Source organism: Bufo gargarizans, chromosome 10 (genome assembly GCF_014858855.1).
Source record: "Bufo gargarizans isolate SCDJY-AF-19 chromosome 10, ASM1485885v1, whole genome shotgun sequence".
Classification (NCBI taxonomy): domain Eukaryota; kingdom Metazoa; phylum Chordata; class Amphibia; order Anura; family Bufonidae; genus Bufo; species Bufo gargarizans.
The window spans coordinates 11,433,219-11,456,178 of record NC_058089.1 but is presented as its reverse complement, the minus strand read 5'-3'; the positions used below and the strand labels follow the sequence as shown (position 1 = coordinate 11,456,178).

Here is a 22,960-nt window from a genome sequence, read left to right as displayed (position 1 = left end):
TGTCTGTTGGAGCATGCGGTAGTCTAATACCCACCCCATGTTTCTACTGTCCAATGCTTTACACTGCAGCTCTGCTTATTTAGATTGCCTGCTTTATACAAGCACAAGCTCACCTGGAAGTCAATACATAGAGAGAGGATTCCATTGCAGCCAAGAGAATGAGTCTAAACGCAAATGAGATTGTTGGGTAACGGTCGCACCCGCACTAAGAGGAAGGAGTCCAAATAATGGATGAGCGAAGGGATTCTAACCGATTCGTCTCAACAGAAAAGGTTCTTCACCTGTGAACGGTTGTCCCCATGGGTGAAGAAGCTCCCCCCCCCCGCCACTTGATTGACAGGGCCAGGCATCTCGCCCGGCCCAATTTTGCGCCAAGCCCAAAGGCTCTGCTTCCGCTACTGAAGCTAGCGGAAAATGAACAGTCACTGTTTCACAATTCATTCGTTCCTCCCTTGTCCTAATTAAGTGGAGGGGGTCATGAAGATCAGATTTTAATGCCATGATAATACTAATTAGTGGGGAAAACAGGATTAGAACCTGGCTGTTTAATTCCAAAAGTAGCGCCATACCCGTCCATTGGTTGTGTGTGGCATTGCAGTTCTGCCCCATTCACTTTAGTGGAATCACGCCGCAATAGGAGACACAACCCGTGGACAGGAGTGGCGCTCTTTCTCAAAGCCTCAGAAACATTTCTTAACATCAAGAGGATGGAGGAAGTCGAGCGCCTCCCTACAAACTTCCTACCAATCCTGAGGACACCGGGAAAAGTGAAATGTCAATGGCTGAGCGGGCTCGCATGGGGAAGATCTGGCAGTAATGAGCACTGCAGGTAGCGGTACAGTGGGCCCTATAGCGCCCTCTAGTTAAGCATTAGTTAGGGCTATGTTCCTTTAAGAATTGCACTGCTTTGCCTCATTTGACTTGATTTCCACGCGCTTCAGCCCCTGAATCTGCTCTGCTGCCGTCTCACTCCGTCTATAAACAGACTTATTTTTAATCCTGATATATTTTCTCGAAAGTCCAAGTCGTTAGCTTGTAACAAGCGTTTTCATTTCCCCTCCTCCAGTTTATCGCTGGAGGTTGCAGCCACAAAGCTATTAGCACTGGACGCGGCCCTGCCAAATGTAGATACAATGATATGAATAGCTGGGTCTCGTCCAGGACTGTGGCATTAATACGGCGAGGAAGCGCCATTACTCACCGCACACAACACGACCAAATGAAGTCTTGCTTCTGCCTATTGTCTGCAGATCTTCTGCTGTTGGCACGACAATGCAGGACGAAGGCTCTCACTGTCTGCGAGATAATTACACGCACAAGACAGCGGCCGTCACCCCAGATGACATGGAGAGTACAGAACCGGCGGTTAAAGGAACACTAAACTGAGAAATCAGCGGTAAACTGGAAATATCGTCACCCTTAATGACTGCAGTAATCGTATCAAAATCCTGCAGCGAACACAGGAGTTAATCTGCTGCTGATCTGTTCCATCTTCAGGAGGCGGCACTTAGCTATATTATGTTACAGCAGAATGGGGAGGCTCCTGCTGCAACCAGTTGTCTTACAGCCAGACACAGCACAGTGAGGAGGAGGCTCCTGCTGCAACCAGTTGTCTTACAGCCAGACACAGCACAGTGAGGAGGAGGCTCCTGCTGCAACCAGTTGTCTTACAGCCAGACACAGCACAGTGAGGAGGAGGCTCCTGCTGCAACCAGTTGTCTTACAGCCAGACACAGCACAGTGAGGAGGAGGCTCCTGCTGCAACCAGTTGTCTTACAGCCAGACACAGCACAGTGAGGAGGAGGCTCCTGCTGCAACCAGTTGTCTTACAGCCAGACACAGGACAGTGAGGAGGAGGCTCCTGGTGCAACCAGTTGTCTTACAGCCAGACACAGCACAGTGAGGAGGAGGCTCCTGCTGCAACCAGTTGTCTTACAGCCAGACACAGCACAGTGAGGAGGAGGCTCCTGCTGCAACCAGTTGTCTTACAGCCAGACACAGCACAGTGAGGAGGAGGCTCCTGCTGCAACCAGTTGTCTTACAGCCAGACACAGCACAGTGAGGAGGAGGCTCCTGCTGCAACCAGTTGTCTTACAGCCAGACACAGCACAGTGAGGAGGAGGCTCCTGCTGCAACCAGTTGTCTTACAGCCAGACACAGCACAGTGAGGAGAAGGCTCCTGCTGCAACCAGTTGTCTTACAGCCAGACACAGCACAGTGAGGAGAAGGCTCCTGCTGCAACCAGTTGTCTTACAGCCAGACACAGCACAGTGAGGAGGAGGCTCCTGCTGCAACCAGTTGTCTTACAGCCAGACACAGGACAGTGAGGAGGAGGCTCCTGCTGCAACCAGTTGTCTTACAGCCAGACACAGGACAGTGAGGAGGAGGCTCCTGCTGCAACCAGTTGTCTTACAGCCAGACACAGCACAGTGAGGAGGAGGAGGAGGGAGGACATAAATGACCCCAAGTGTCTTTTTAGTTTTACTTGTAATTGGAAACAAGGAGATAAAGGGAGTTTTTTTTTTTTTTTAGAGGTTAGTGTTTCTTCCAGGTTTAAGGGAATTAATGCTCATTACCTGAGGCCCCAATATTGAGGCCCCTTCTTAGTAAACAGTGCAGCCAAAAATTAAATTTGTAGGCAAGTCTGGAACAGGGCTGGACTTATACTGATCGGTGGAGGTCCGATCCCTGGGACCACCACTGGTCTGTCTATGGGACTGCTGGAGTTAGCTCTACTTGTCCCATAAACCTGGAATGGAGCGGCAGAGTGCATGCTCGACTATCTCTCCATTCAACTGGGTAACACTGGACCCCTGTTCTCGTGATTGTGGATGTCCAAGCAGTATGGTCACACAGCTCATACAGTGCTTAAAGGAAATCTGCCACAGGATAATCGCTACTGAAGTAAAGCCCTGGCCTAATAGCACTTAGTACCTTATTTCCAGATGTGCCTTTGTCCAGCAATAGATGTTTTTTATCCTCTGAAAATCCAGTTTATTTGGTATGCAAATGAGCCAGTAAGGTGCCCAGAGGGACGTCACTCATTGCAGGAAGGGGTCCAGGCAGGGAGCAGGGAAAAGGAGCGCAGGCAGTTATGGCTTGAATGTGATGTAGGAGGGGTGGGCGAAGACATTGTGTCTGCGCTCTTTCCTGCAAGAGTGACGCCCCTCTAGACACCATACTGGCTCATTTGCATATCAAATAAACTGGATTTTCAGAGGATAAAAAACATCTATTGCTGAAACAGAGGCACATCTTGAAATAAGGTACTAAGTGCTATTAGGCTATGGCTGGTGACAGATCTCCTTTAAATAACACCATCATACTTGATCACAAGCCACCGGGGTCAGGACATCACCGATCAGCCTATTTTCAGGGGTAACTTCTAACATAAAAGGATCAAAAATAGACAACCCCTTCAAATAAGCGACCACTTAAAGACCAGACTGATGCTTCATCTTATACTGAACGACTCACGGGAAGGGTTGGTCCTTGGCAGCGATGGGCAGTTCGCCGTGTTTTCCCTTTGAACACATGTGGGCTGCCATCTTAACTCACAAGTCCGGCAATGCACAGGTAAGCCCTTACCTGTGCCGCGAGCCGGTCTGAAACAAATGCGGTCACCGGGAGCAGGCAGTTCTGAGAACAGCCCGATGAAGGCCCCCAGTGGCTGTTCTCGGAACTGCCTGCTCCCGGTGACCGCATTTGTTTCAGACCGACTCGCGGCACCGGCACAGGTAAGAGCTTACCTGTGCATCGCCGGATTTGTGAGTTAAGATGGCAGCCCGCATGTGTTCGCGGGCAAACACGGCAAACTGGCCATCACTGGTACTTGGGACTAGACAAATATGCATTGAGGAGCTTATGGAAGATGAGGTGGATGAAGATAACAACAAGAAGCATTAGGACCCCCATCAAAACAGGACATATTGGACAAACACTCATCGTGGGGTCTCCAGGAATAACAACTGGCTGGAAAATAGTATTGAGAACTGTCTGACTTCGCGATTGGTCAACGCATTGGGGTTAAAAGATCCTTCAAATCCATTTTATCTCACAAATATTTCCTTTATATGAAAACTTCTTTATCCCCGCACTCCACCTATAAAGAGCTCAGTGTTGGTGTCTATGCGGTCACTTCGAGACATTAATGTCTGTTCACAGGCCCACCGCTAATATCTCCACTTATCGCAATCTTCCTGTAAGTCATTGACCCGGTTTACCTTAATAAAGGGTCACATTTCTGACTAGCTGCTATGTTAAAGGGTATAAAAAGCTGCAGGACTTATTTTCTATCGTTTTTAACATCTCTGCTTACTATTAGTGACAAGCACTCAACGTTTGCTGTTAAAGAATGGAAACCAGTCATGTCCTAGCACTGCTCAGCTTCAAGGGGTTGCTCAGTTCAGTTCATACATATCTTATTAATACATTTTTAGCTAATAGAGGGGGTCCTCTGTTCAGGGTCCCAATCTCTTTACCAGAAGGGAGAGCGGTTACAAAGAACATCGCATGGAGGCCCTTTCTTGTCCTGCACAGAAAACCCACTGAAGTGAACAACCACTGTGTAATACTGCATTTCTCCTGTGGGGGCACTGCAGGGAAATTGAACATTTACTGACAAGCTTGCTGACCGATTTTAGCTTAGCGCTGGGGGTCCCAGCAGGGGGACAGTTTGTGATGAGCTAATTGTCAAGGGACTTTTCCAAAAGTAATTTAGGTATTTTCTAAAGCAGACAATCGCTGAACGTGTGTGCTGTTGCTTCAATCAAACGTTATGGGTGTGGGCAGAAACGGGGGACTTGGGGTCCCTGTGCTTGTGAACTATACAAGTTCCAGTAGTGGGACCCCAGCAATCAAACATATGTCACCAATTCTATAGGCAGGTAATAAACGTGATTGAGAGAAAAACGGTTATCTAATTCTTGTAAGTGTTAACAGTGGATGCTGTATTTTATTAACAGCAAGCAGAGGTCTTGAAAATAATGGCAAATTGTTTAAGGACTAAGCTATATTTGCCATGAGACAGGTCAGGAATAATAATGGTGGGCGAAGGAAAGAGGCATACGGTAAGGCACCCAACCTTCATCGGTAATTCAGGGCCTCCAATAGTAAGTATGTGGGTTTATTTTTTTATATATATGGTACAATACAGGAGAGGAGCGCTGTGGGGGCACTTCTTACTGGCACATGATTGGGGGGGCATCTATGGGGCACTTGTTACTAGCACATTATTGGATGGCTCTATGGGGGCACTTCTTACGGTCACATTATTGGGGGGCACCGTGGGGGCATCTATTGGGGCACTTCTTACTGGCATATTATTGGGGGGCACTATGGGGACATCTACTGAGGCCACAAAGAAGGGGTATTTTTTATGGGGGCATTATGGGGTAAGGGGGAGAGAAACACTATGGGGGCATCTACTGAGGCCACAAATAAGGGGTATTTTAAATGGGGGCTCTGTATAGGGGCATTTTATACTGGTCAACATTATGGTGGGTACTATGGGGAAGGGGGGAGAGATGTACTATGGGGTCATCTACGGGGGGCACTAAGAATGGGTATTTTATACTTGCAAATTATGGGGGACACTGAGAACATCTAATGAGGCACTATATAGGGGCATTTTATACTGGTACATTATGGGGGGCACTAGGAGGTAGAGGAGAGAGGAGCACTATGGGGGCATTCACTGTGGGCACTGTATAGGGGTATTTTATACTGGCACATTATGCGGGCACTATAGGGACATTAGCTCAACTGGGGGCATTAAAGGGGGGTATATTTGCACTGGCACACATTATAAAGGGGCATTTTTGGTACTGTCACATTATAAGGAGGATTATTACTACTGGGGGCATTATGGTGGGCTTTATTACTACTGGGGGTCTATGGGGAACATGATCACTAGTATGGACACTATGGGAGCATTATTACTTCTGGGGCACAGTGGGGACATGTTGGGGGCACTGTAGGAGCACTATTACTACCATGTGTGCTCTAGCAGAGAATTATTCCTATTGGTGGGACTTTTGGGAGCACAAGCGTACCACAATTAGTTTTGGGGGACGTTATGTTTACACTATTAGTGTCAGGGGCACTATTTGCTGGGCGCAGTTATTTTAGGACACTGCGTGCCAATAGTTATTAAAGGGCACTATCTGCATGGTACCACTATTATCGGGGGTTTATCTGCTTCTGCAGTATAGTATTGAGGAGCACAGCGGCACAGTATTGGGGGTGGTAGGATGATTTGTTCAGAAGATGGGAGGATGATGGAAAAGTAGTAAACTAAGATTTTTTTGTACAAACTGTCAGACGAGAAATGGCTGAAAAATGGTGTCTGGTCTGAAAGAGAAGACGAGGAAAGAGAACATCTACATCAAAGAGACGTCACTAGATGTAAGAGGTATGGGGCGCTGTATTACCCTGTATGTGAGGTATGGGGCACTGTAGTACCCTGTATGTAAGAGGTATGAGGTGCTGTATTACCCTGTATGTAAGAAGTATGAGGCGCTGTATTATCCTGTATGTAAGAGGTATGAGGCGCTGTATTACCCTGTATATAAGAGGTATGAGGCACTGTATTACCCTGTATGTAAGAGGTATGAGGCGCTGTATTACCCTGTATATAAGAGGTATGAGGCACTGTAGTACCCTGGATGTAAGAGGTATGAGGTGCTGTATTACCCTGTATGTAAGACGTATGAGGCGCTGTATTATCCTGTATGTAAGAGGTATGAGGCGCTGTATTACCCTGTATATAAGAGGTATGAGGCACTGTATTACCCTGTATGTAAGAGGTATGAGGCGCTGTATTACCCTGTATATAAGAGGTATGAGGCACTGTATTACCCTGTATGTAAGAGGTATGAGGCGCTGTATTACCCTGTATGTAAGAGGTATGAGGCGCTGTATTACCCTGTATATAAGAGGTATGAGGCACTGTATTACCCTGTATGTAAGAGGTATGGGGCGCTGTATTACCCTGTATGTAAGAGGTATGGGGCACTGTATTATTCTGGATGTAAGAGGTATGAGGCGCTGTAATACCCTGGATGTAAGAGGTATGGGGCGCTGTATTACCCTGTATGTAAGAGGTATGGGGCGCTGTATTACACTGGATGTAAGAGGTATGAGGCGCTGTATTACCCTGGATGTAAGAGGTATGGGGCGCTGTATTACCCTGTATGAAAGAGGTATGGGGCGCTGTATTACACTGGATGTAAGAGGTATGGGGCACTGTATTACCCTGTATGTAAGAGGTATGGGGCACTGTATTACCCTGTATGTAAGACGTATGAGGCGCTGTATTATCCTGTATGTAAGAGGTATGAGGCGCTGTATTACCCTGTATATAAGAGGTATGAGGCACTGTATTACCCTGTATGTAAGAGGTATGAGGCGCTGTATTACCCTGTATGTAAGAGGTATGAGGCGCTGTATTACCCTGTATATAAGAGGTATGAGGCACTGTATTACCCTGTATGTAAGAGGTATGGGGCGCTGTATTACCCTGTATGTAAGAGGTATGGGGCACTGTATTACCCTGTATGTAAGAGGTATGAGGCGCTGTATTACCCTGGATGTAAGAGGTATGGGGCGCTGTATTACCCTGTATGAAAGAGGTATGGGGCGCTGGATTACACTGGATGTAAGAGGTATGGGGCGCTGTATTACCCTGGATGTTCTGTAGTGATAAACGTAATGTTAGGAGGGAAGGGGTTAGGTTGAGAATTTGGTATTCGTGGGGGGGGGGGGGGGAGGGGCGCTTCTTAAATTTTCGTCTCGATGGAGACTACAAAATACAGACGAGAAATGGCTGAAAAATGGTGTCTGGTCTGAAGGAGAAGACGAGGAAAGAGAACATCTACATCAAAGTAGGCGGCACTGTATTACCCTGTATATAAGAGGTTTGAGGCACTGTATTACCCTGTATGTAAGAGGTATGAGGCGCTGTATTACCCTGTATGTAAGAGGTATGAGGCGCTGTATTATCCTGTATGTAAGAGGTTTGAGGCACTGTATTACCCTGTATGTAAGAGGTATGAGGCGCTGTATTACCCTGTATGTAAGAGGTATGGGGCGCTGTATTACCCTGTATGTAAGAGGTATGGGGCACTGTATTACCCTGGATGTAAGAGGTATGGGGCGCTGTATTACCCTGTATGTAAGAGGTATGGGGCGCTGTATTACCCTGTATGTAAGAGGTATGGGGCACTGTATTACCCTGTATGTAAGAGGTATGGGGCACTGTATTACCCTGTATGTAAGAGGTATGGGGCACTGTATTACCCTGTATGTAAGAGGTATGAGGCGCTGTATTACCCTGGATGTAAGAGGTATGGGGCGCTGTATTACCCTGTATGTAAGAGGTATGGGGCGCTGTATTACACTGGATGTAAGAGGTATGAGGCGCTGTATTACCCTGGATGTAAGAGGTATGGGGCGCTGTATTACCCTGTATGAAAGAGGTATGGGGCACTGTATTACCCTGTATGTAAGAGGTATGGGGCACTGTATTACCCTGTATGTAAGAGGTATGGGGCACTGTATTACCCTGTATGTAAGAGGTATGAGGCGCTGTATTACCCTGGATGTAAGAGGTATGGGGCGCTGTATTACCCTGTATGTAAGAGGTATGGGGCGCTGTATTACACTGGATGTAAGAGGTATGAGGCGCTGTATTACCCTGGATGTAAGAGGTATGGGGCGCTGTATTACCCTGTATGAAAGAGGTATGGGGCACTGTATTACCCTGTATGTAAGAGGTATGAGGCGCTGTATTACCCTGGATGTAAGAGGTATGAGGCGCTGTATTACCCTGGATGTAAGAGGTATGAGGCGCTGTATTACACTGGATGTAAGAGGTATGGGGCGCTGTATTACCCTGGATGTAAGAGGTATGGGGCGCTGTATTACCCTGTATGAAAGAGGTATGGGGCGCTGTATTACACTGGATGTAAGAGGTATGGGGCGCTGTATTACCCTGGATGTTCTGTAGTGATAAACGTAATGTTAGGAGGGAAGGGGTTAGGTTGAGAATTTGGTATTCGTGGGGGGGAGGGGCGCTTCTTAAATTTTCGTCTCGATGGAGACTACAAAATACAGAAACATTCAAGGAACTGAGGACCACATAGGAATCTGACCTTCCAGCAATGTTTCTTGTGTGCCTAGTCTGAGATCTGTGCAGGACACATATGAAGGTCAATATAACCAATGCTCTAAGTGCAGAAGTGCACTGGCAGCGGAGGCCTACCTCGACAGACGGTGCCATTCCCCACGTAGCCGGGTTTGCAAGTACAACTGTGCCCCTCCACCGAGTTTGTACAAATGGAATTCAAATCACAGCTACCATGTCCATTGCCACAGTCATCATGTTCTACAGGAAAAGCACAAAAAGAAAATATTTCAGCATCAATACAATATACATATATATATAGCATTAAAAACGTGTTCAACAGCCAATAGACATAAATAACAGATGGTAGTCTATAGTAGTAGGGGGCAGTATTATAGTAGTTATATACTTCAACATAGGAGACAGTATTATAGTAGTTATATTCTTGTACATAGGAGTAGTATTATAGTAGTCATATTCTTGTACATAGGAGCAGTATTATAGTAGTTATATTCTTGTACATAGGAGGCAGTATTATAGCAGTTATATTCTTGCACATAGGAGGCAGTATTATAGCAGTTATATTCTTGCACATAGGAGGCAGTATTATAGTAGTTATATTCTTGCACATAGGAGCAGTATTATAGTAGTTATATTCTTGTACATAGGAGCAGTATTATAGTAGTTGTATTCTTGTATATAGGAGGCAGTATTATAGTAGTTATATTGTTGTACATAGGAGCAGTATTATAGTAGTTATATTCTTGTATATATGAGCAGTATTATAGTAGGTATATTCTTGTACATAGGAGGCAGTATTATAGTAGTTATATTCTTGTACAGAGGAGCAGTATTATAGCAGTTATATTCTTGTATATATGAGCAGTATTATAGTAGGTATATTCTTGTACATAGGAGGCAGTATTATAGTAGTTATATTCTTGCACATAGGAGCAGTATTATAGTAGTTATATTCCTGTACATAGGAGCAGTATTATAGTAGTTATATTCTTGTACATAGGAGGCAGTATTATAGTAGTCATATTCTTGTACATAGGAGGCAGTATTATAGTAGTTATATTCTTGCACATAGGAGGCAGTATTATAGTAGTTATATTCTTGTACATAGGAGCAGTATTATAGTAGTCATATTCTTGCACATAGGAGCAGTATTATAGTAGTCATATTCTTGTACATAGGAGTAGTATTATAGTAGTCATATATCTTGCACTATAGGAGCAGTATAGTATATAGTAGTTATATTCTTGTACATAGGAGCAGTATTATAGTAGTTATATTCTTGTACATAGGAGCAGTATTATAGTAGTTATATTCTTGTACATAGGAGGCAGTATTATAGTAGTTATATTCTTTACATAGGAGCAGTATTATAGTAGTTATATTCTATACATAGGAGCGTATTATAGTAGTTATATTTCTACATAGGAGCAGTATTATAGTAGTTATATTTCTACATAGGAGGCAGTATTATAGTAGTTATATTCTTACATAGGAGCAGTATTATAGTAGTTATATTCTTGTACATAGGAGGCAGTATTATAGTAGTTATATTCTGTACATAGGAGCAGTATTATAGTAGTTATATCGTACATAGGAGCAGTATTATAGTTATATCTTGTACATAGGAGTTATAGTAGTTATATTCTGTACATAGGAGCAGTATTATGTAGTTATATTTTGTACATAGGAGGCAGTATTATAGTAGTTATATTCTTGTACATAGGAGCAGTATTATAGTAGTTATATTCTTGTACATAGGAGCAGCATTATAGCAGTTTATATTCTTGTACATAGGAGGCAGTATTATAGTAGTTATATTGTTGTACATAGGAGCAGTAGTATAATAGTTATATTCTTGTATATAGGAGGCAGTATTATAGTAGTTATATTCTTATACATAAGAGCAGTATTATAGTAGTTATATTCTTGTACATAGGAGCAGTATTATAGTAGTTATATTCTTGTACATAGGAACAGTATTATAGTAGTTATATTCTTGTACATAGGAACAGTATTATAGTAGTTATATTCTTGTATATAGGAGGCAGTATTATAGTAGTTATATTCTTGTACATAGGGGCAGAATTATAGTAGTTATATTCTTGTACATAGGAGGCAGTATTATTGTAGTTATATTCTTAACCATATTTCTTTTTATTGAAAGAAATCAGAGCCGAAGCCCACACATGACATGACAAGTATGATAATAAAGCTTCAAATGACATTCAAACATACACGTCATGGGTACATATTACAAGCCATCATTGCCAATGGACAATTAACTGATATCAAGGAAATGAGAAGTGGAAAGGAGAGGTGAGGGTCAATCAGGGGGGGAAGGAAGGGAGGGAAACAAGGAGGCGAAAAGACTTCTGCTCTATTACACAAATTTCCTATGAGCTTTCCATGGAGACCACAACTTTAAGAAGCGAGAACGTGAGTTGTTCTCCCAGTGTGCAAGCTCCTCAAATCGGTATATCTGGTCCACTTTGTCAGACCACATGGGGAGAGATGGAGGGGACTCATTCTTCCACAGAAAAGGTATGAGTAATTTAGCCGCTGTCAGCAGCATGGTCGGGAGACCATGTTTAGAGGGAGTAAAAGAGCCATTGGGACACCACAATAGAACAAGCTTAGCGTCCAACAGTATCTCAGTGTCGCATATCTGGTTGACCAATGTCTCAATCGACGTCCAAAACGGTTGGATTTTAGGGCAGGTCCACCAAATATGCGACAAAGAACCCGTGCCTGTACCACATCTCCAACAAACTTCAGGGATCTCCGGGTTGAGTTTATGCAAAAACTCAGGTGTCTTATACCACCTGCTAAGAAGCTTAAAGGAATTCTCCTGAATCCTCACACAACGGTTGAAGCCGTGCGAGTGAGCCAGGATGAACGCCTTCTCCGGCTCAGTAAAGGACAAGGAAAGCTCCCGTTCCCAGGAGGTCATATAACCCAGCTCAGGAGGAAGGGCGGAGAGAATTTCTCTATACATCTGAGACAGCGGTCTTAAGGGAGGCTTGGTGGACAGAATCTTCCTTTCCAGCCAGGAAGGTGAGCTATGTCCCTTAGAAGGTACAAAACAATTTTTAATATCTCGCCGGAAAACCGCTAACTGGAAAAAGGGTGCAGCTTTGACCTCTGGGAGGTCCAACACCGAGTCCCATTTCAAACTACCATCCGGGAGAAGGACATCTCGCAGAGAAATGTCAGCAAGCCTGGACCAAATCCCGGAGGGGTTTAACACAGCAGGGTGGATGTAACTTTGTAATAGGTTTAGTGGCATGTCGGGATGAGGAAACATAAAAGTATGGGACTGAACCATCTTGGACCATTCCACCAACATGCCCTTCCAAACCGGAGAGGAGTAGTAGTGGTTAGCTGAAATAGGCCTAACGCCCCACAGGGTAAGTAACTCCCGGCTTGTAAACAATGCATTCTCCAAACGGGAGCAAAGGGAAGTAGATTGGCGAGATATAGTGGCTACGCATCTACAGAGCTGGACCGCAGTATAATAAAACTTTACATCCGGCAACCCAAAGCCTCCAAACCTCCTATCTCTCGTGAGAACAGAATATGCTATACGTGGCGATTTGCCGTTCCATAGAAAGCGTGTAAACACCCTGCGAATTTCAGTAAAATAAGAGTTCGGCAACCAAACGGGGAGGGTTTGCAGCAAATACAGAAATTTGGGGAGGATGAAGGTCTTAATGTAGTTCTTTCTCCCTACCCAGGAGACAAATGGGAGTTTCAAGCTCTGTAGATGCGCACGCACAGTTTTCAGGAGCGGTATATAATTAAGGGAAGCCAGATCCCGAACATTGGCTGATATGTGAGTCCCCAAATACACAATGTCTCCTGGAGGCCCAAGTGAATGGAGTAGCACGCTTAAGAGCATTAATCACTACCTGTGGGCAGGAAATGTTGAGCGCCATGGATTTCCCGTAGTTGATTTTAAAATTGGATATGAAACCAAATTCTTCAAATATGTCTAGTAGTTTGGGCAAGGCCTCCTTAGGATTGGAGGTCATGACTAAGAGGTCATCCGCGAAGGCTGCAGTAACATGCGTACAGGAACCGATCTGGAGTCCTTTAATATTTGGGTCTGCCCTTATTTTACACAGGAGGGTCTCCATCACTAAGATAAATAGTGCAGGAGAGAGGGGACACCCCTGCCTCGTCCCGTTAGTGATGCGAAATGGTGGCGACAAAGCACCGTTGACTTTGACCCTGGCAGAGGGGGACGAATATAGGGTGAAAATGGCTGCAATGAATTGGTCTGGGAGGCCAAACTTCGACAGGGTCCGCGACATATAATGCCAACCGACCCTATCGAAGGCCTTTTCCGCATCAGTACTCACCAACACCAAAGGCTTTGAGAATCTTTTAGCCCAATTAACAAGGATGAAGGAGCCGAACCGTATTTTCCGACCCCTGTCTGCCATGGACAAAGCCCACTTGTTCCTCATGAACAATGTCAGGAAGAACATCCTGAAGCCTGGCAGCCAGGATCTTTGCCCACCACTTCACATCACAATTAAGCAAAGAGATCGGCCTATAGTTACTGCAGCAAGTCGGATCCTTATTCTCCTTATGCAGGACCGTGATGTGCGCCATTAAAGAGTGAGGGGCTAAGGAGCCTCCAGAAAGAAGGAAATTGCACAGATCCCTGAAACGAGGAACTAAAATGTCCTTAAAGGACTTGTAGTACGTGATGGAAAAGCCATCTGGGCCAGGGCTTTTGCCCGAGGGGATGGACGAGAGCACTTTATGAATCTCAGAATCAGTAATGGGTCTAATTAGCTGTGAAGCCTTGGACGGGGAAACCGAAGGGAGGTTCAAGGTCTGTAAAAACCTATCTGTGGCCTCTGAAAGATCACCTGCGGTGGCCCCTTCAGGAGAGGGTAGGTTATACAGAGCTTCATAGAAGGCGCAAAACGTTTTAGCAATATCTGGAGTGGATTTGTGTATTTTACCTTTGGGGTCCTTAATAGAGGAAACAAAGGAGTCAGAGAACTGCTTCTTCGCAATCGCCGACATCAGTCTGTTTCCTCTATCCCCATGTGCATAGGCTTTAAATCGTGAGCGCAAGACCAATTTAGCTGAAGTGACATTCAATGTGTTTTTTAAACGTACTCTAGCCTCAGTAAGCTCCGACATATATTGCTTAGCCTGTGACTCCTTGTGGGAGGATTCAAGGCGAGCAATCTCCGCTAGCAAAGCATCCAGTGCCTGCGTCCTTTGCTTCTTCACATACGCCCCCAAAGCAATAAGTTCGCCCCTCATGACTACTTTGTGGGATTCCCATAATATAGAGGGAGAAGGAGGGGAGTCAGGCGTATCGTTAAGTCTAAAGAATTCGGAAATCCTTGTCCCAATTTTGCTAGCATGAGTGGGATCTAAAATCAGGGTGTCATTAAGACGCCATAGGCGTTCATTTCTTTGTGGCCCAAACAGGGAGAGATCAATGATAACAGGAGCGTGATCGGACAGTGTGATGCTGCCAATCCGGGCCCCAGAGACACTGCGTATATGTGAGTCAGACAAAAACAAATAATCCAATCTATGGAAGGATGACTTGGCATGTGAATAAAATGTATAATCACGGCCACTGGGATTCAAGGTACGCCAGACATCCCGGACCTTCAATTTTCTCAGGGCAGTTTTAAGCCTTTTCAAAAGCCTATACGATATCGACGGTTTGCCCACAGAGGTATCCACCGCCGGTTCTAAGGCAACATTGAAGTCGCCCCCTAAAACTAGCAATCCTTCAGAGAAGGATGACAGTAAGTCCAGGGTCTGAACGAGCCATGGTACTTGCCCTCTGTTAGGCGCATACAAATTAGCAAACGTAACCGGAGAGTCTCCCAACACTCCCTTTACAAAAATATACCTACCCTCAGGGTCCGCTAAAATAGAGGTATGCTTAAATGGGAGATTTTTGTGCAGAGCAACACTTACTCCCTTGCTAGCAGAGTCATGAGTACTATGAAACCACTGAGCAAATTTCTTAGGAGGAAGATTGGGGATTTTACCTGTTCTAAAATGAGTCTCCTGTAGAAAAGCCACTGAAACTTTATCCTTCAGGAGGAGAGATATGATCTGGGACCGTTTGCATGGCTCATTCAGCCCATGGACATTTAGTGAGGCGACTACAATGGAAGACATAACATTAGATATTCAAGGGAGAAATAGCGTCTGATACCCATGAAAGTGACAAAGAACACATAGTATGTATGAGCAGAATAAGGAAAAGGGTGAAGAGGGGGGGGGGTGGGGAAAACAAAAAATAAAATAAGTAGAACATCAATGAACATGTTTAACTGGCAAAAAACCAGCACAGATAGAGCATACAACCAAAAAGGAGTGAGTGCTTCCCCTATCACCATCCAAGACAGGATTGGATCGGCGAGGGGGCAGGAAAAGCACTCGATGGTCTAAACCAAAATAATAGACCAACAACAAAAGATGCGTCCAGCACCGGTAACGTTCCGGTCAATACCCTGCAGGCGGGGAACAAAGTTCTCAGTGTGGAGAAAACGTTAAGCATAAAATGCAATACAAAAGCGTCCATTTGCTTTCGTGACGACATATTCCAATGTCAATCGCGGAGAAACAAATAAGCCAGGCACCTTCTAAACCCGATGAAAAAAGTGGTAATGCGTGCCTCCAAACTTATAACAAAAATAAAGATAAAGTAAATCAGGTGGGGGCCCTCTCCATCTTGCCTCTACCCGAGCGCTCCTGTCTGCCTGGTGAAGCCTTCTGCCAGGCCGAGACACGTGGTGGAACCGGTAGGGGGCCATCCTGGTCTGCAGGCAACCATGAAGGGATATCCACCGGAGGGACATCCAGCGAATTCCAGACCGAAGAGAGATCCGCAGGGGATCTTATGGTAAGTACTTTACCGTTCCTGGAGACAGCAAGTCCAAAAGGATACAGCCACCGGAATGGCGTAGATGTTTTCCTCAGGACATCCAGGAGGGGCTTCATCAGACGTCGCTTCGCCAAAGTGGATGGCGCCAGATCCTGGAACATCTGAAATGGCGTGCCTTCATACTCCAGTACCTCCATCTCTCTCTGTTTCTTCAAGAGGGCCGCAGTATCCACGTAGCTTAAGAGGCCGCAGATGACATCACGTGGAGGTTCCTGAGGCTTGGGCCTGGGGCGCAGCGCCCTATGTATTCTTTCTACCACAATGCCCGCCGCTCTCTCAGGACCAAGCAGCATGGAGAAAATTTCGCGCGCTACCGTCGGCAAGGCCTCAGCCGCAATTGATTCAGGTAGGCCACGTATTCTAATGTTGCGCCTTCGGCTGCGGTTCTCCTGGTCTTCCAGCTTTAAGAAAGCCTCATTCAGTAAAGTCTTATGAGCCGCCAGCACCTCCGAAGCTTTGTTTTCATAAGACATGATGGATTCCTGCGCTTCCTCTAACGCGACCACCCTCTGGCCCAAATGCCGCAGGTCATCCTTTATATCAGAAAGATCCTGTTTGATAGGCGAGAGGGCTGATTCCAGGACCCGTCTGAGAGTCCGCTCTGACATAGGTGGTTCTCTGGGCCTCCTATCCGAGGTATCGGAGCCGCTGCAAGCATCGGAGAGGTCTCCTACGTCAGAGTCATGGGCTGCTGATTCCGCCATATTAGGGCCTTTCTGCGCCACAAGCCTCGGCGTTTTCCGGAGAAACTTCTCCATTTCTGGTTGCTTGGAATGCCGTGGGGTCGTCTCTGCACTTCCTCTAGCTTTGTCCTTGCCAGGTTTCCCCATAATAAGCAAAATTATAAGTTTAATTAGGGCAATTGAGCCGGATTGCTGGAGGAGCTCAAGCTTGTGCGGCCATTCAGCAGCGTGGCTAGGCTCCGCCCCCCATTGTAGTTATATTCTTGTACATAGGAACAGTATTATAGTAGTTATATTCTTGTACATAGGAGCAGTATTATAGTAGATATATTCTTATACATAAGAGCAGTATTATAGTAGTTATATTCTTGTATATAGGAGGCAGTAATATAGTAGTTATATTCTTGTACATAGGAGCAGTATTATAGTAGTTATATTCTTGTACATAGGAGGTAGTATTATAGTAGATATATTCTTGTACATACGAGGCAGTATTATAGTAGTTATATTCTTATACATAGGAGCAGTATTATAGTAGGTATATTCTTGTACATAGGAGGCAGTATTATAGTAGTTATATTCTTATACATAGGAGGCAGTATTATAGCAGTCATATTCTTGTACATAGGAGGCAGTATTATAGTAGTTATATTCTTGTACATAGGAGCAGTATTATAGTAGGTATATTCTTGTACATACGAGCAGTATTATAGTAGTTATATTCTTGTACATAGGAGGCAGTATTATAGTAGTTATAGTCTTGTACATAGGAGGCAGTATTATAGTAGTTATATTCTTGTACATAGGAGGCAATATTATAGTAGTTATATTCTTGTAGATAGGGGACAGCATTACAGTGTATTTGATGCTTATTAATAAGTACTTTATAAGACAATGCACTTTGAGATCCATACAGAATGTTTTTCTGCAAGCTGGTTATGTGTCCAGAAAGGTACCAAGAGGTGGATGGGTAGATGACGGCTTTTATACGGTAATGGAATGTACTCCAGAATCTGGAAGTTACATAGAAAATTGTTCATAAAAGCCTTTCTGTTAACGATACAGTGTAATTATACCAATAACATAATGCTGGGAAAGGCACAGAAAGTATATGCACTTAACGACACGCCGGCCCCTCTTCACTTTACTGCTCATGAACATTTTATGGTGCAGTTTTGCTTCTAATGTTTTTTTTTACTCCAGAACAGCTATTTTGTATTAAACTAAAATGGTCTAATTTATTTCCACTGAATAATATCTATTTGCCGAAATTGGCAAAATAACAAAATAAAAAAACAAAAAGAGTTTTGTTTATCCACAAGACATATTAACGAGCTCTCTGGCCGCCATTCCCCAGGACGGATATTTTTTACAGAGTGACAAATAAGTTGAAAAATGGATATTTGGGTAAACATGAATTTATTTCTGTTCATTGTAGGCAGGAGCTTAAATCTGCAAGTTGGCAAAGCTCTGGATAGGTTATGATGCAAGACGACTATCTGATATACCGCCTAATAAAAAGACAACTCTCCAACTGTTCGGCTCGGCGCTGCCTCTGTTTATGAAGGCATAAAATGCTAAGTTGGTTTAGTAAGGGATAAAAATGTCCCTTGATACAATATTGGTCCAAGCAGAAACAAATGGAAAACCCCAATTAGTGTTTTTTTATTAGTTTTTTTTTTTTTAACAAGCCTTCAGTTTAACACCACGTCATTCATTTTTAGCTCCGCCTTTCTACAGTTGGCTTTTAACAAAAAAAAATATTTACAAAAATAAAAAAGGAAATTAAAAGTGTTTTTAGCAAAGCTCTATTCTGTCGCTACATGTCAGTCAGGTTTTTCTGCATATCAGAAATTTTATTTATTTTATTGAAGAATTATTCAATTCTATTTAGAAATAGTTACAAATAATTTTAATAAAATCAATTAAATAATTGAACTATTGTTTCTTTTTCTTGTGTATATGTTTTAAATATCCTGTTTTCTGTCTATTAATGCACTTTCAGCTTTCTACGGTCTGTTTTTTCTAGCTTTAGTTCAGTGAACCATACTAAAGAACGTGGTTTAGAGGCAGATCCAATAAAATGAGCAAGAAAAGGAATCTCATTGAAAAACACTGCAGCTATCAATGGTTGGCCTGGACAAGTTTTGCTTTTAAAAAGTACTGTACAATATGGAAGGTATTTTTGAATTATATAAAAATTGTACATTTTTAACACTGACATAAAAAAATAATAATATCCACATTAGTGATTTTTCAGGAAATTAATGGGGGTTGTTCTACTCCCACCATCTATGAGTCAGGGCAGAGAGACTCCAACAAGCAGCCGATCTCACCCTGGCAGACTAGGTATTTATTATGTAGATAACCATTCATTTCAATAGTCACGTGCAGCTCATGTCAAACCGCGGATGACTGCTCATGATGACAACTCCTAACATCCTCTCTACATATTGCTCTCTTAAGGCATATGGATGCTATAGAGAGCTGTCCACTGCTCAGAACCCACCCTCAATGATCAAGAACAGAGAACCATTGTGTAAAAGAGACTCCTGCTCGGGTGGACTCGATCATCTGCATGCATTACTTGGATGGCCATTCGCCTGTAATTCTACATTGTCTGAGGAGACTGCTATCCTTCTTGAGTGTTACAGAAGTAGGAATTGCTGATCATCCAGCTTTTTTCCAAAATGAGTTGTCTTTATGAGACAATCCAATTAAAGGGGTTGACTGCTTTGGACAAATCCCTTATTTTTAAATGGTACCAGGATAATTAGCAGATCACAATATGTCCCTCTGCTGGAACACACATTGAGCAGCTGTAATCTATGGGGAGACCTGGCAGTAAGTGTTCAGTTTCCCTGTAGCGCCACCAAAGGAGAATTGAAACAGTACACCAGGCCCATTCGTATCAATAGCGGTGTGTGTGATACAAGACCGATCCTCCAAAGCAACGCTCTTTGTAACCACTCTGCACTCTGGCCAAGAGGTGCCTATCCTGAACAGATGACCACTACTGAACCCAGCATCCCCAAATAGGGTGTACTGTATGACACTGGGTTTATAAACTAGATGGCCTCTTAACATTTTTGAATGGACAAAAAATATAACCGATAATATTAGGAAATGAATATCAATGTTGATTTGGCCTAAATTACATTGATATTTTCCCCTTAATTAGGGAAAGAAAATGACTTTTTGCAATTCTAGTAAAAATTTTGATATTTTTTCCCTCCTGAATTCATCTTGCTTGTAATTTCGGATGTTTGTTGTGTTTGTAGCCGAGTTTAACCAGGAACTCGGCTGACCGGGAACCAGCCACCGACAATGATTCACTTTTTGTTCCCTGGAAACGCGATTATTCTCGAGGTTAAAGATACCGTTGGTAAATTTTGAACATTTATTTTTTTATAAATATAGATACAGAATAGAGCGTAGATTTCCTCAGCATAACCCCAACTCCTCTGCATTCAGTGACTGAACAATAGCCAAGTATTAAACAAGCTTTGAGTTGAAATATCACCAGAACCAGGGACATTTAACGGGTGTGTATAGTTTTGCAACTAATTTTCATTCCTTAATTTTATTTGAATTAAAAAGGAAGAACCTTTGCAAATAGTCTTGATGTCAAATATCCTACTGTTCTGTGTATACAGCTCCTGTGCAGACCTATGTGCCTCCATGGTTACAGACTACAAACTAACCCTGTGTAGTCTGATCCTGCAGTCATGTGTAACTCCACATCTGCATTCAATTCTTGATAACCTACATACAGGAGGAGGAAGACGGAGGAAAGCAAAACATGACTACAGAATCAGGATACACGTTTGTTTGCAGTCTGTAACCGTGGAGACATACTGGGCTGCATGGTCATTGTAGACACAAACTGGGAGGATACTTTTAATGAAGAATACCTGCTATGTTTATCTTTTTTTTGCTGTTAGCGTTATTTCAAGCACAGGACAATTCCTGACAACAGGTCTGCAAAGGAGCTGTATACACAGAACTCTGGTGTTGTAACCTGATCTTCCCCTTGTTGCAGTCCTCCCCAGGTTCCTGAGGATAGCCCTCTTTTGCTCAACCACATATTGCAGCCTCTGTTGCCATGCAATAAGATGCTTTCTCCTGGTCAGGTTCTGTGATGTCATGAATGCTTGGTATTGTAACCCAGCTGAGCCTCACAATCATTGCCTGGAGATCAAGGCACAATCCTTTCCTGGCTCCTGTCCATTTGCTCTTGTAAACTACACTATACTGAGATTTCCTCCTGACCGTGGCTTAGACCTTCTGGTGCTTAGGCCTTCTGGTGCTTCCTGGATTCTGACCTCTGCCTTGTCCCTGACTTTGTTCCAATACCTCACCTGGCACTGTCGTCATCTTCTGGCACTGAGCTCAGACTTACCAGAGGCCATACTTTTGGACGCTTGCTGCCTGATGTCCTGTTTACAAACCCTGGCTTAGTTCCTGACCTTACTACTGTCTTAGGACCAGTCATCAATCTAAAACTATTGGGGGGAGTGCAACCTGGGGTTTATTTGCAGTGAAGTGCAGAACCCTCTACAGGCATTAAAGGGTGCAAAAGAGGGAATCCCCTAGACTCCACAATTATGGCATGTGAAGCGTAGCAGTACCATTTCTGAGCAATAATGACGGCCATATTGCTGGATTGTCATCCATCTTTTCCAAAAACTAACTTGGAACCAGTTTTTAACAACCTGGCAGAAGAGGACGACTCAAGGACTGCAGAATTTTTTGATTTGTTGAAATGTTTTTGCTAAAAATGATTTTCACTTGACCCGCTGCTAGAAAATAGAGACTTTTTTCTAACAATTCCAATTTGACAAAGCCGCTCATTGAGACTTCTAATTATCTGTAATCATAGAGTGTGTGATGGTAAATGGATAATAATGAAAGATTGCTCAGCTTTATACTGGAGAAAATGGAAAATCTGACAAGTGGCGGTTGTAGATGCAATACCAGGAGTCACTGATCCGTGGCAGGAAAATAACTGTTTATGAAGAGAAAACATTCTTTACCACGGGAAGGAGCCGTCTTATGCCACAATTGAAATTAGCTGTCTATAATGATCTGTCAGGTTCTACAGAGGAGACATCTGTATAGATGACGCCAATTAGTCTGTCTGTATGGCTACTTTCACACTAGCGTTTTCAATTCCACTATTGAGATCCGTCAAAGGATCTCAATAGCGGAAGGAAACGCTTCCATTTTGTCCCCATTCATTGTCAATTGGGGCAAAACTAAACGAAACAGAATGCACCAAAATGCATTCCGTTCCATTTGGTTGCGTCTCTATCGCAGACAGAAAAACCCAGCAAGCAGCGGTTTTCTGTCCGCCATGTGGTGCGGAGCAAGACGGATCCGCCCTGACACACAATGTAAGTCAATGGGGATGGATCAGTTTTCTCTGACACAATAGAAAACAGATCCGTCTTCCATTGACTTTCAATGGTGTTCAAGACGGATCCGTCATAGCTATATAAGGCATAATACAACCGAATCCGTTCATGACGGATCCGTCTTGGCTAGGTTACAGATAATAGAAAGCGATCCATTCATGACGGATGCATGCGGTTGTATTATTGTAACAGAAGCGTTTTTGCAAATCCATGACGGATCCGCAAAAAAAGCTAGTGTGAAAGTAGCCTATCCTGGAGACTGGGAGCGGAACAGAACAGCACTGTGGGCAGCATGCGGACCCCAATGCAGGTTGTCCCATGCAGGGAATGTCCCATGAAGACAACCACTGTCCATATATCTTATTAGGACAAGTGCACATTATCGAGAGGGGGTCTCCGGCTCAGGACCCCCATCTATGAGCAAGAACAGAGAGCCTCTCTGTAAGAGCCACTCCTTGTCTTGCATACTCCAGCCATGGTCATTCATCTGATTGGAAACCATGTAATGATACAGATCCACTGCAGCAAATACCCAGCTGGCCGAGGCCAAAATCAGCTGAGGATCAGGGCATCAGCCGACTTCTCAGATAGGTTGTCTTTGAAAAATGTTCAAGTACAGAAGAGCGACATTTCCTTCTCCATTCACACCAAAGAAAAAAAAGATCTGCAGGTATGCGGAGAGAATGTGCGGCTAGGGCTGATCTTCTCTGTACAGGCTTAGTTGGATCTCAGTCTTCTTGATTCCCACAATGCACTGCTTAATGACATAATAAAAGAC

General features: G+C 43.9%; 1 protein-coding gene across 3 annotated transcripts in view; it reads right to left on the bottom strand.

The window, feature by feature from the left end:
• NELL1 (neural EGFL like 1) overlaps nucleotides 1-22,960 on the bottom strand; it is an 843,611-nt gene that overhangs the window by 393,069 nt on the left and 427,582 nt on the right. For all 3 annotated transcript variants that reach the window (XM_044270977.1, XM_044270974.1, XM_044270976.1), the window contains exon 14: nucleotides 9,263-9,385. In XM_044270977.1, the coding sequence (XP_044126912.1) occupies nucleotides 9,263-9,385 (123 nt within the window). The remainder of the gene's footprint in view (nucleotides 1-9,262; nucleotides 9,386-22,960) is intronic.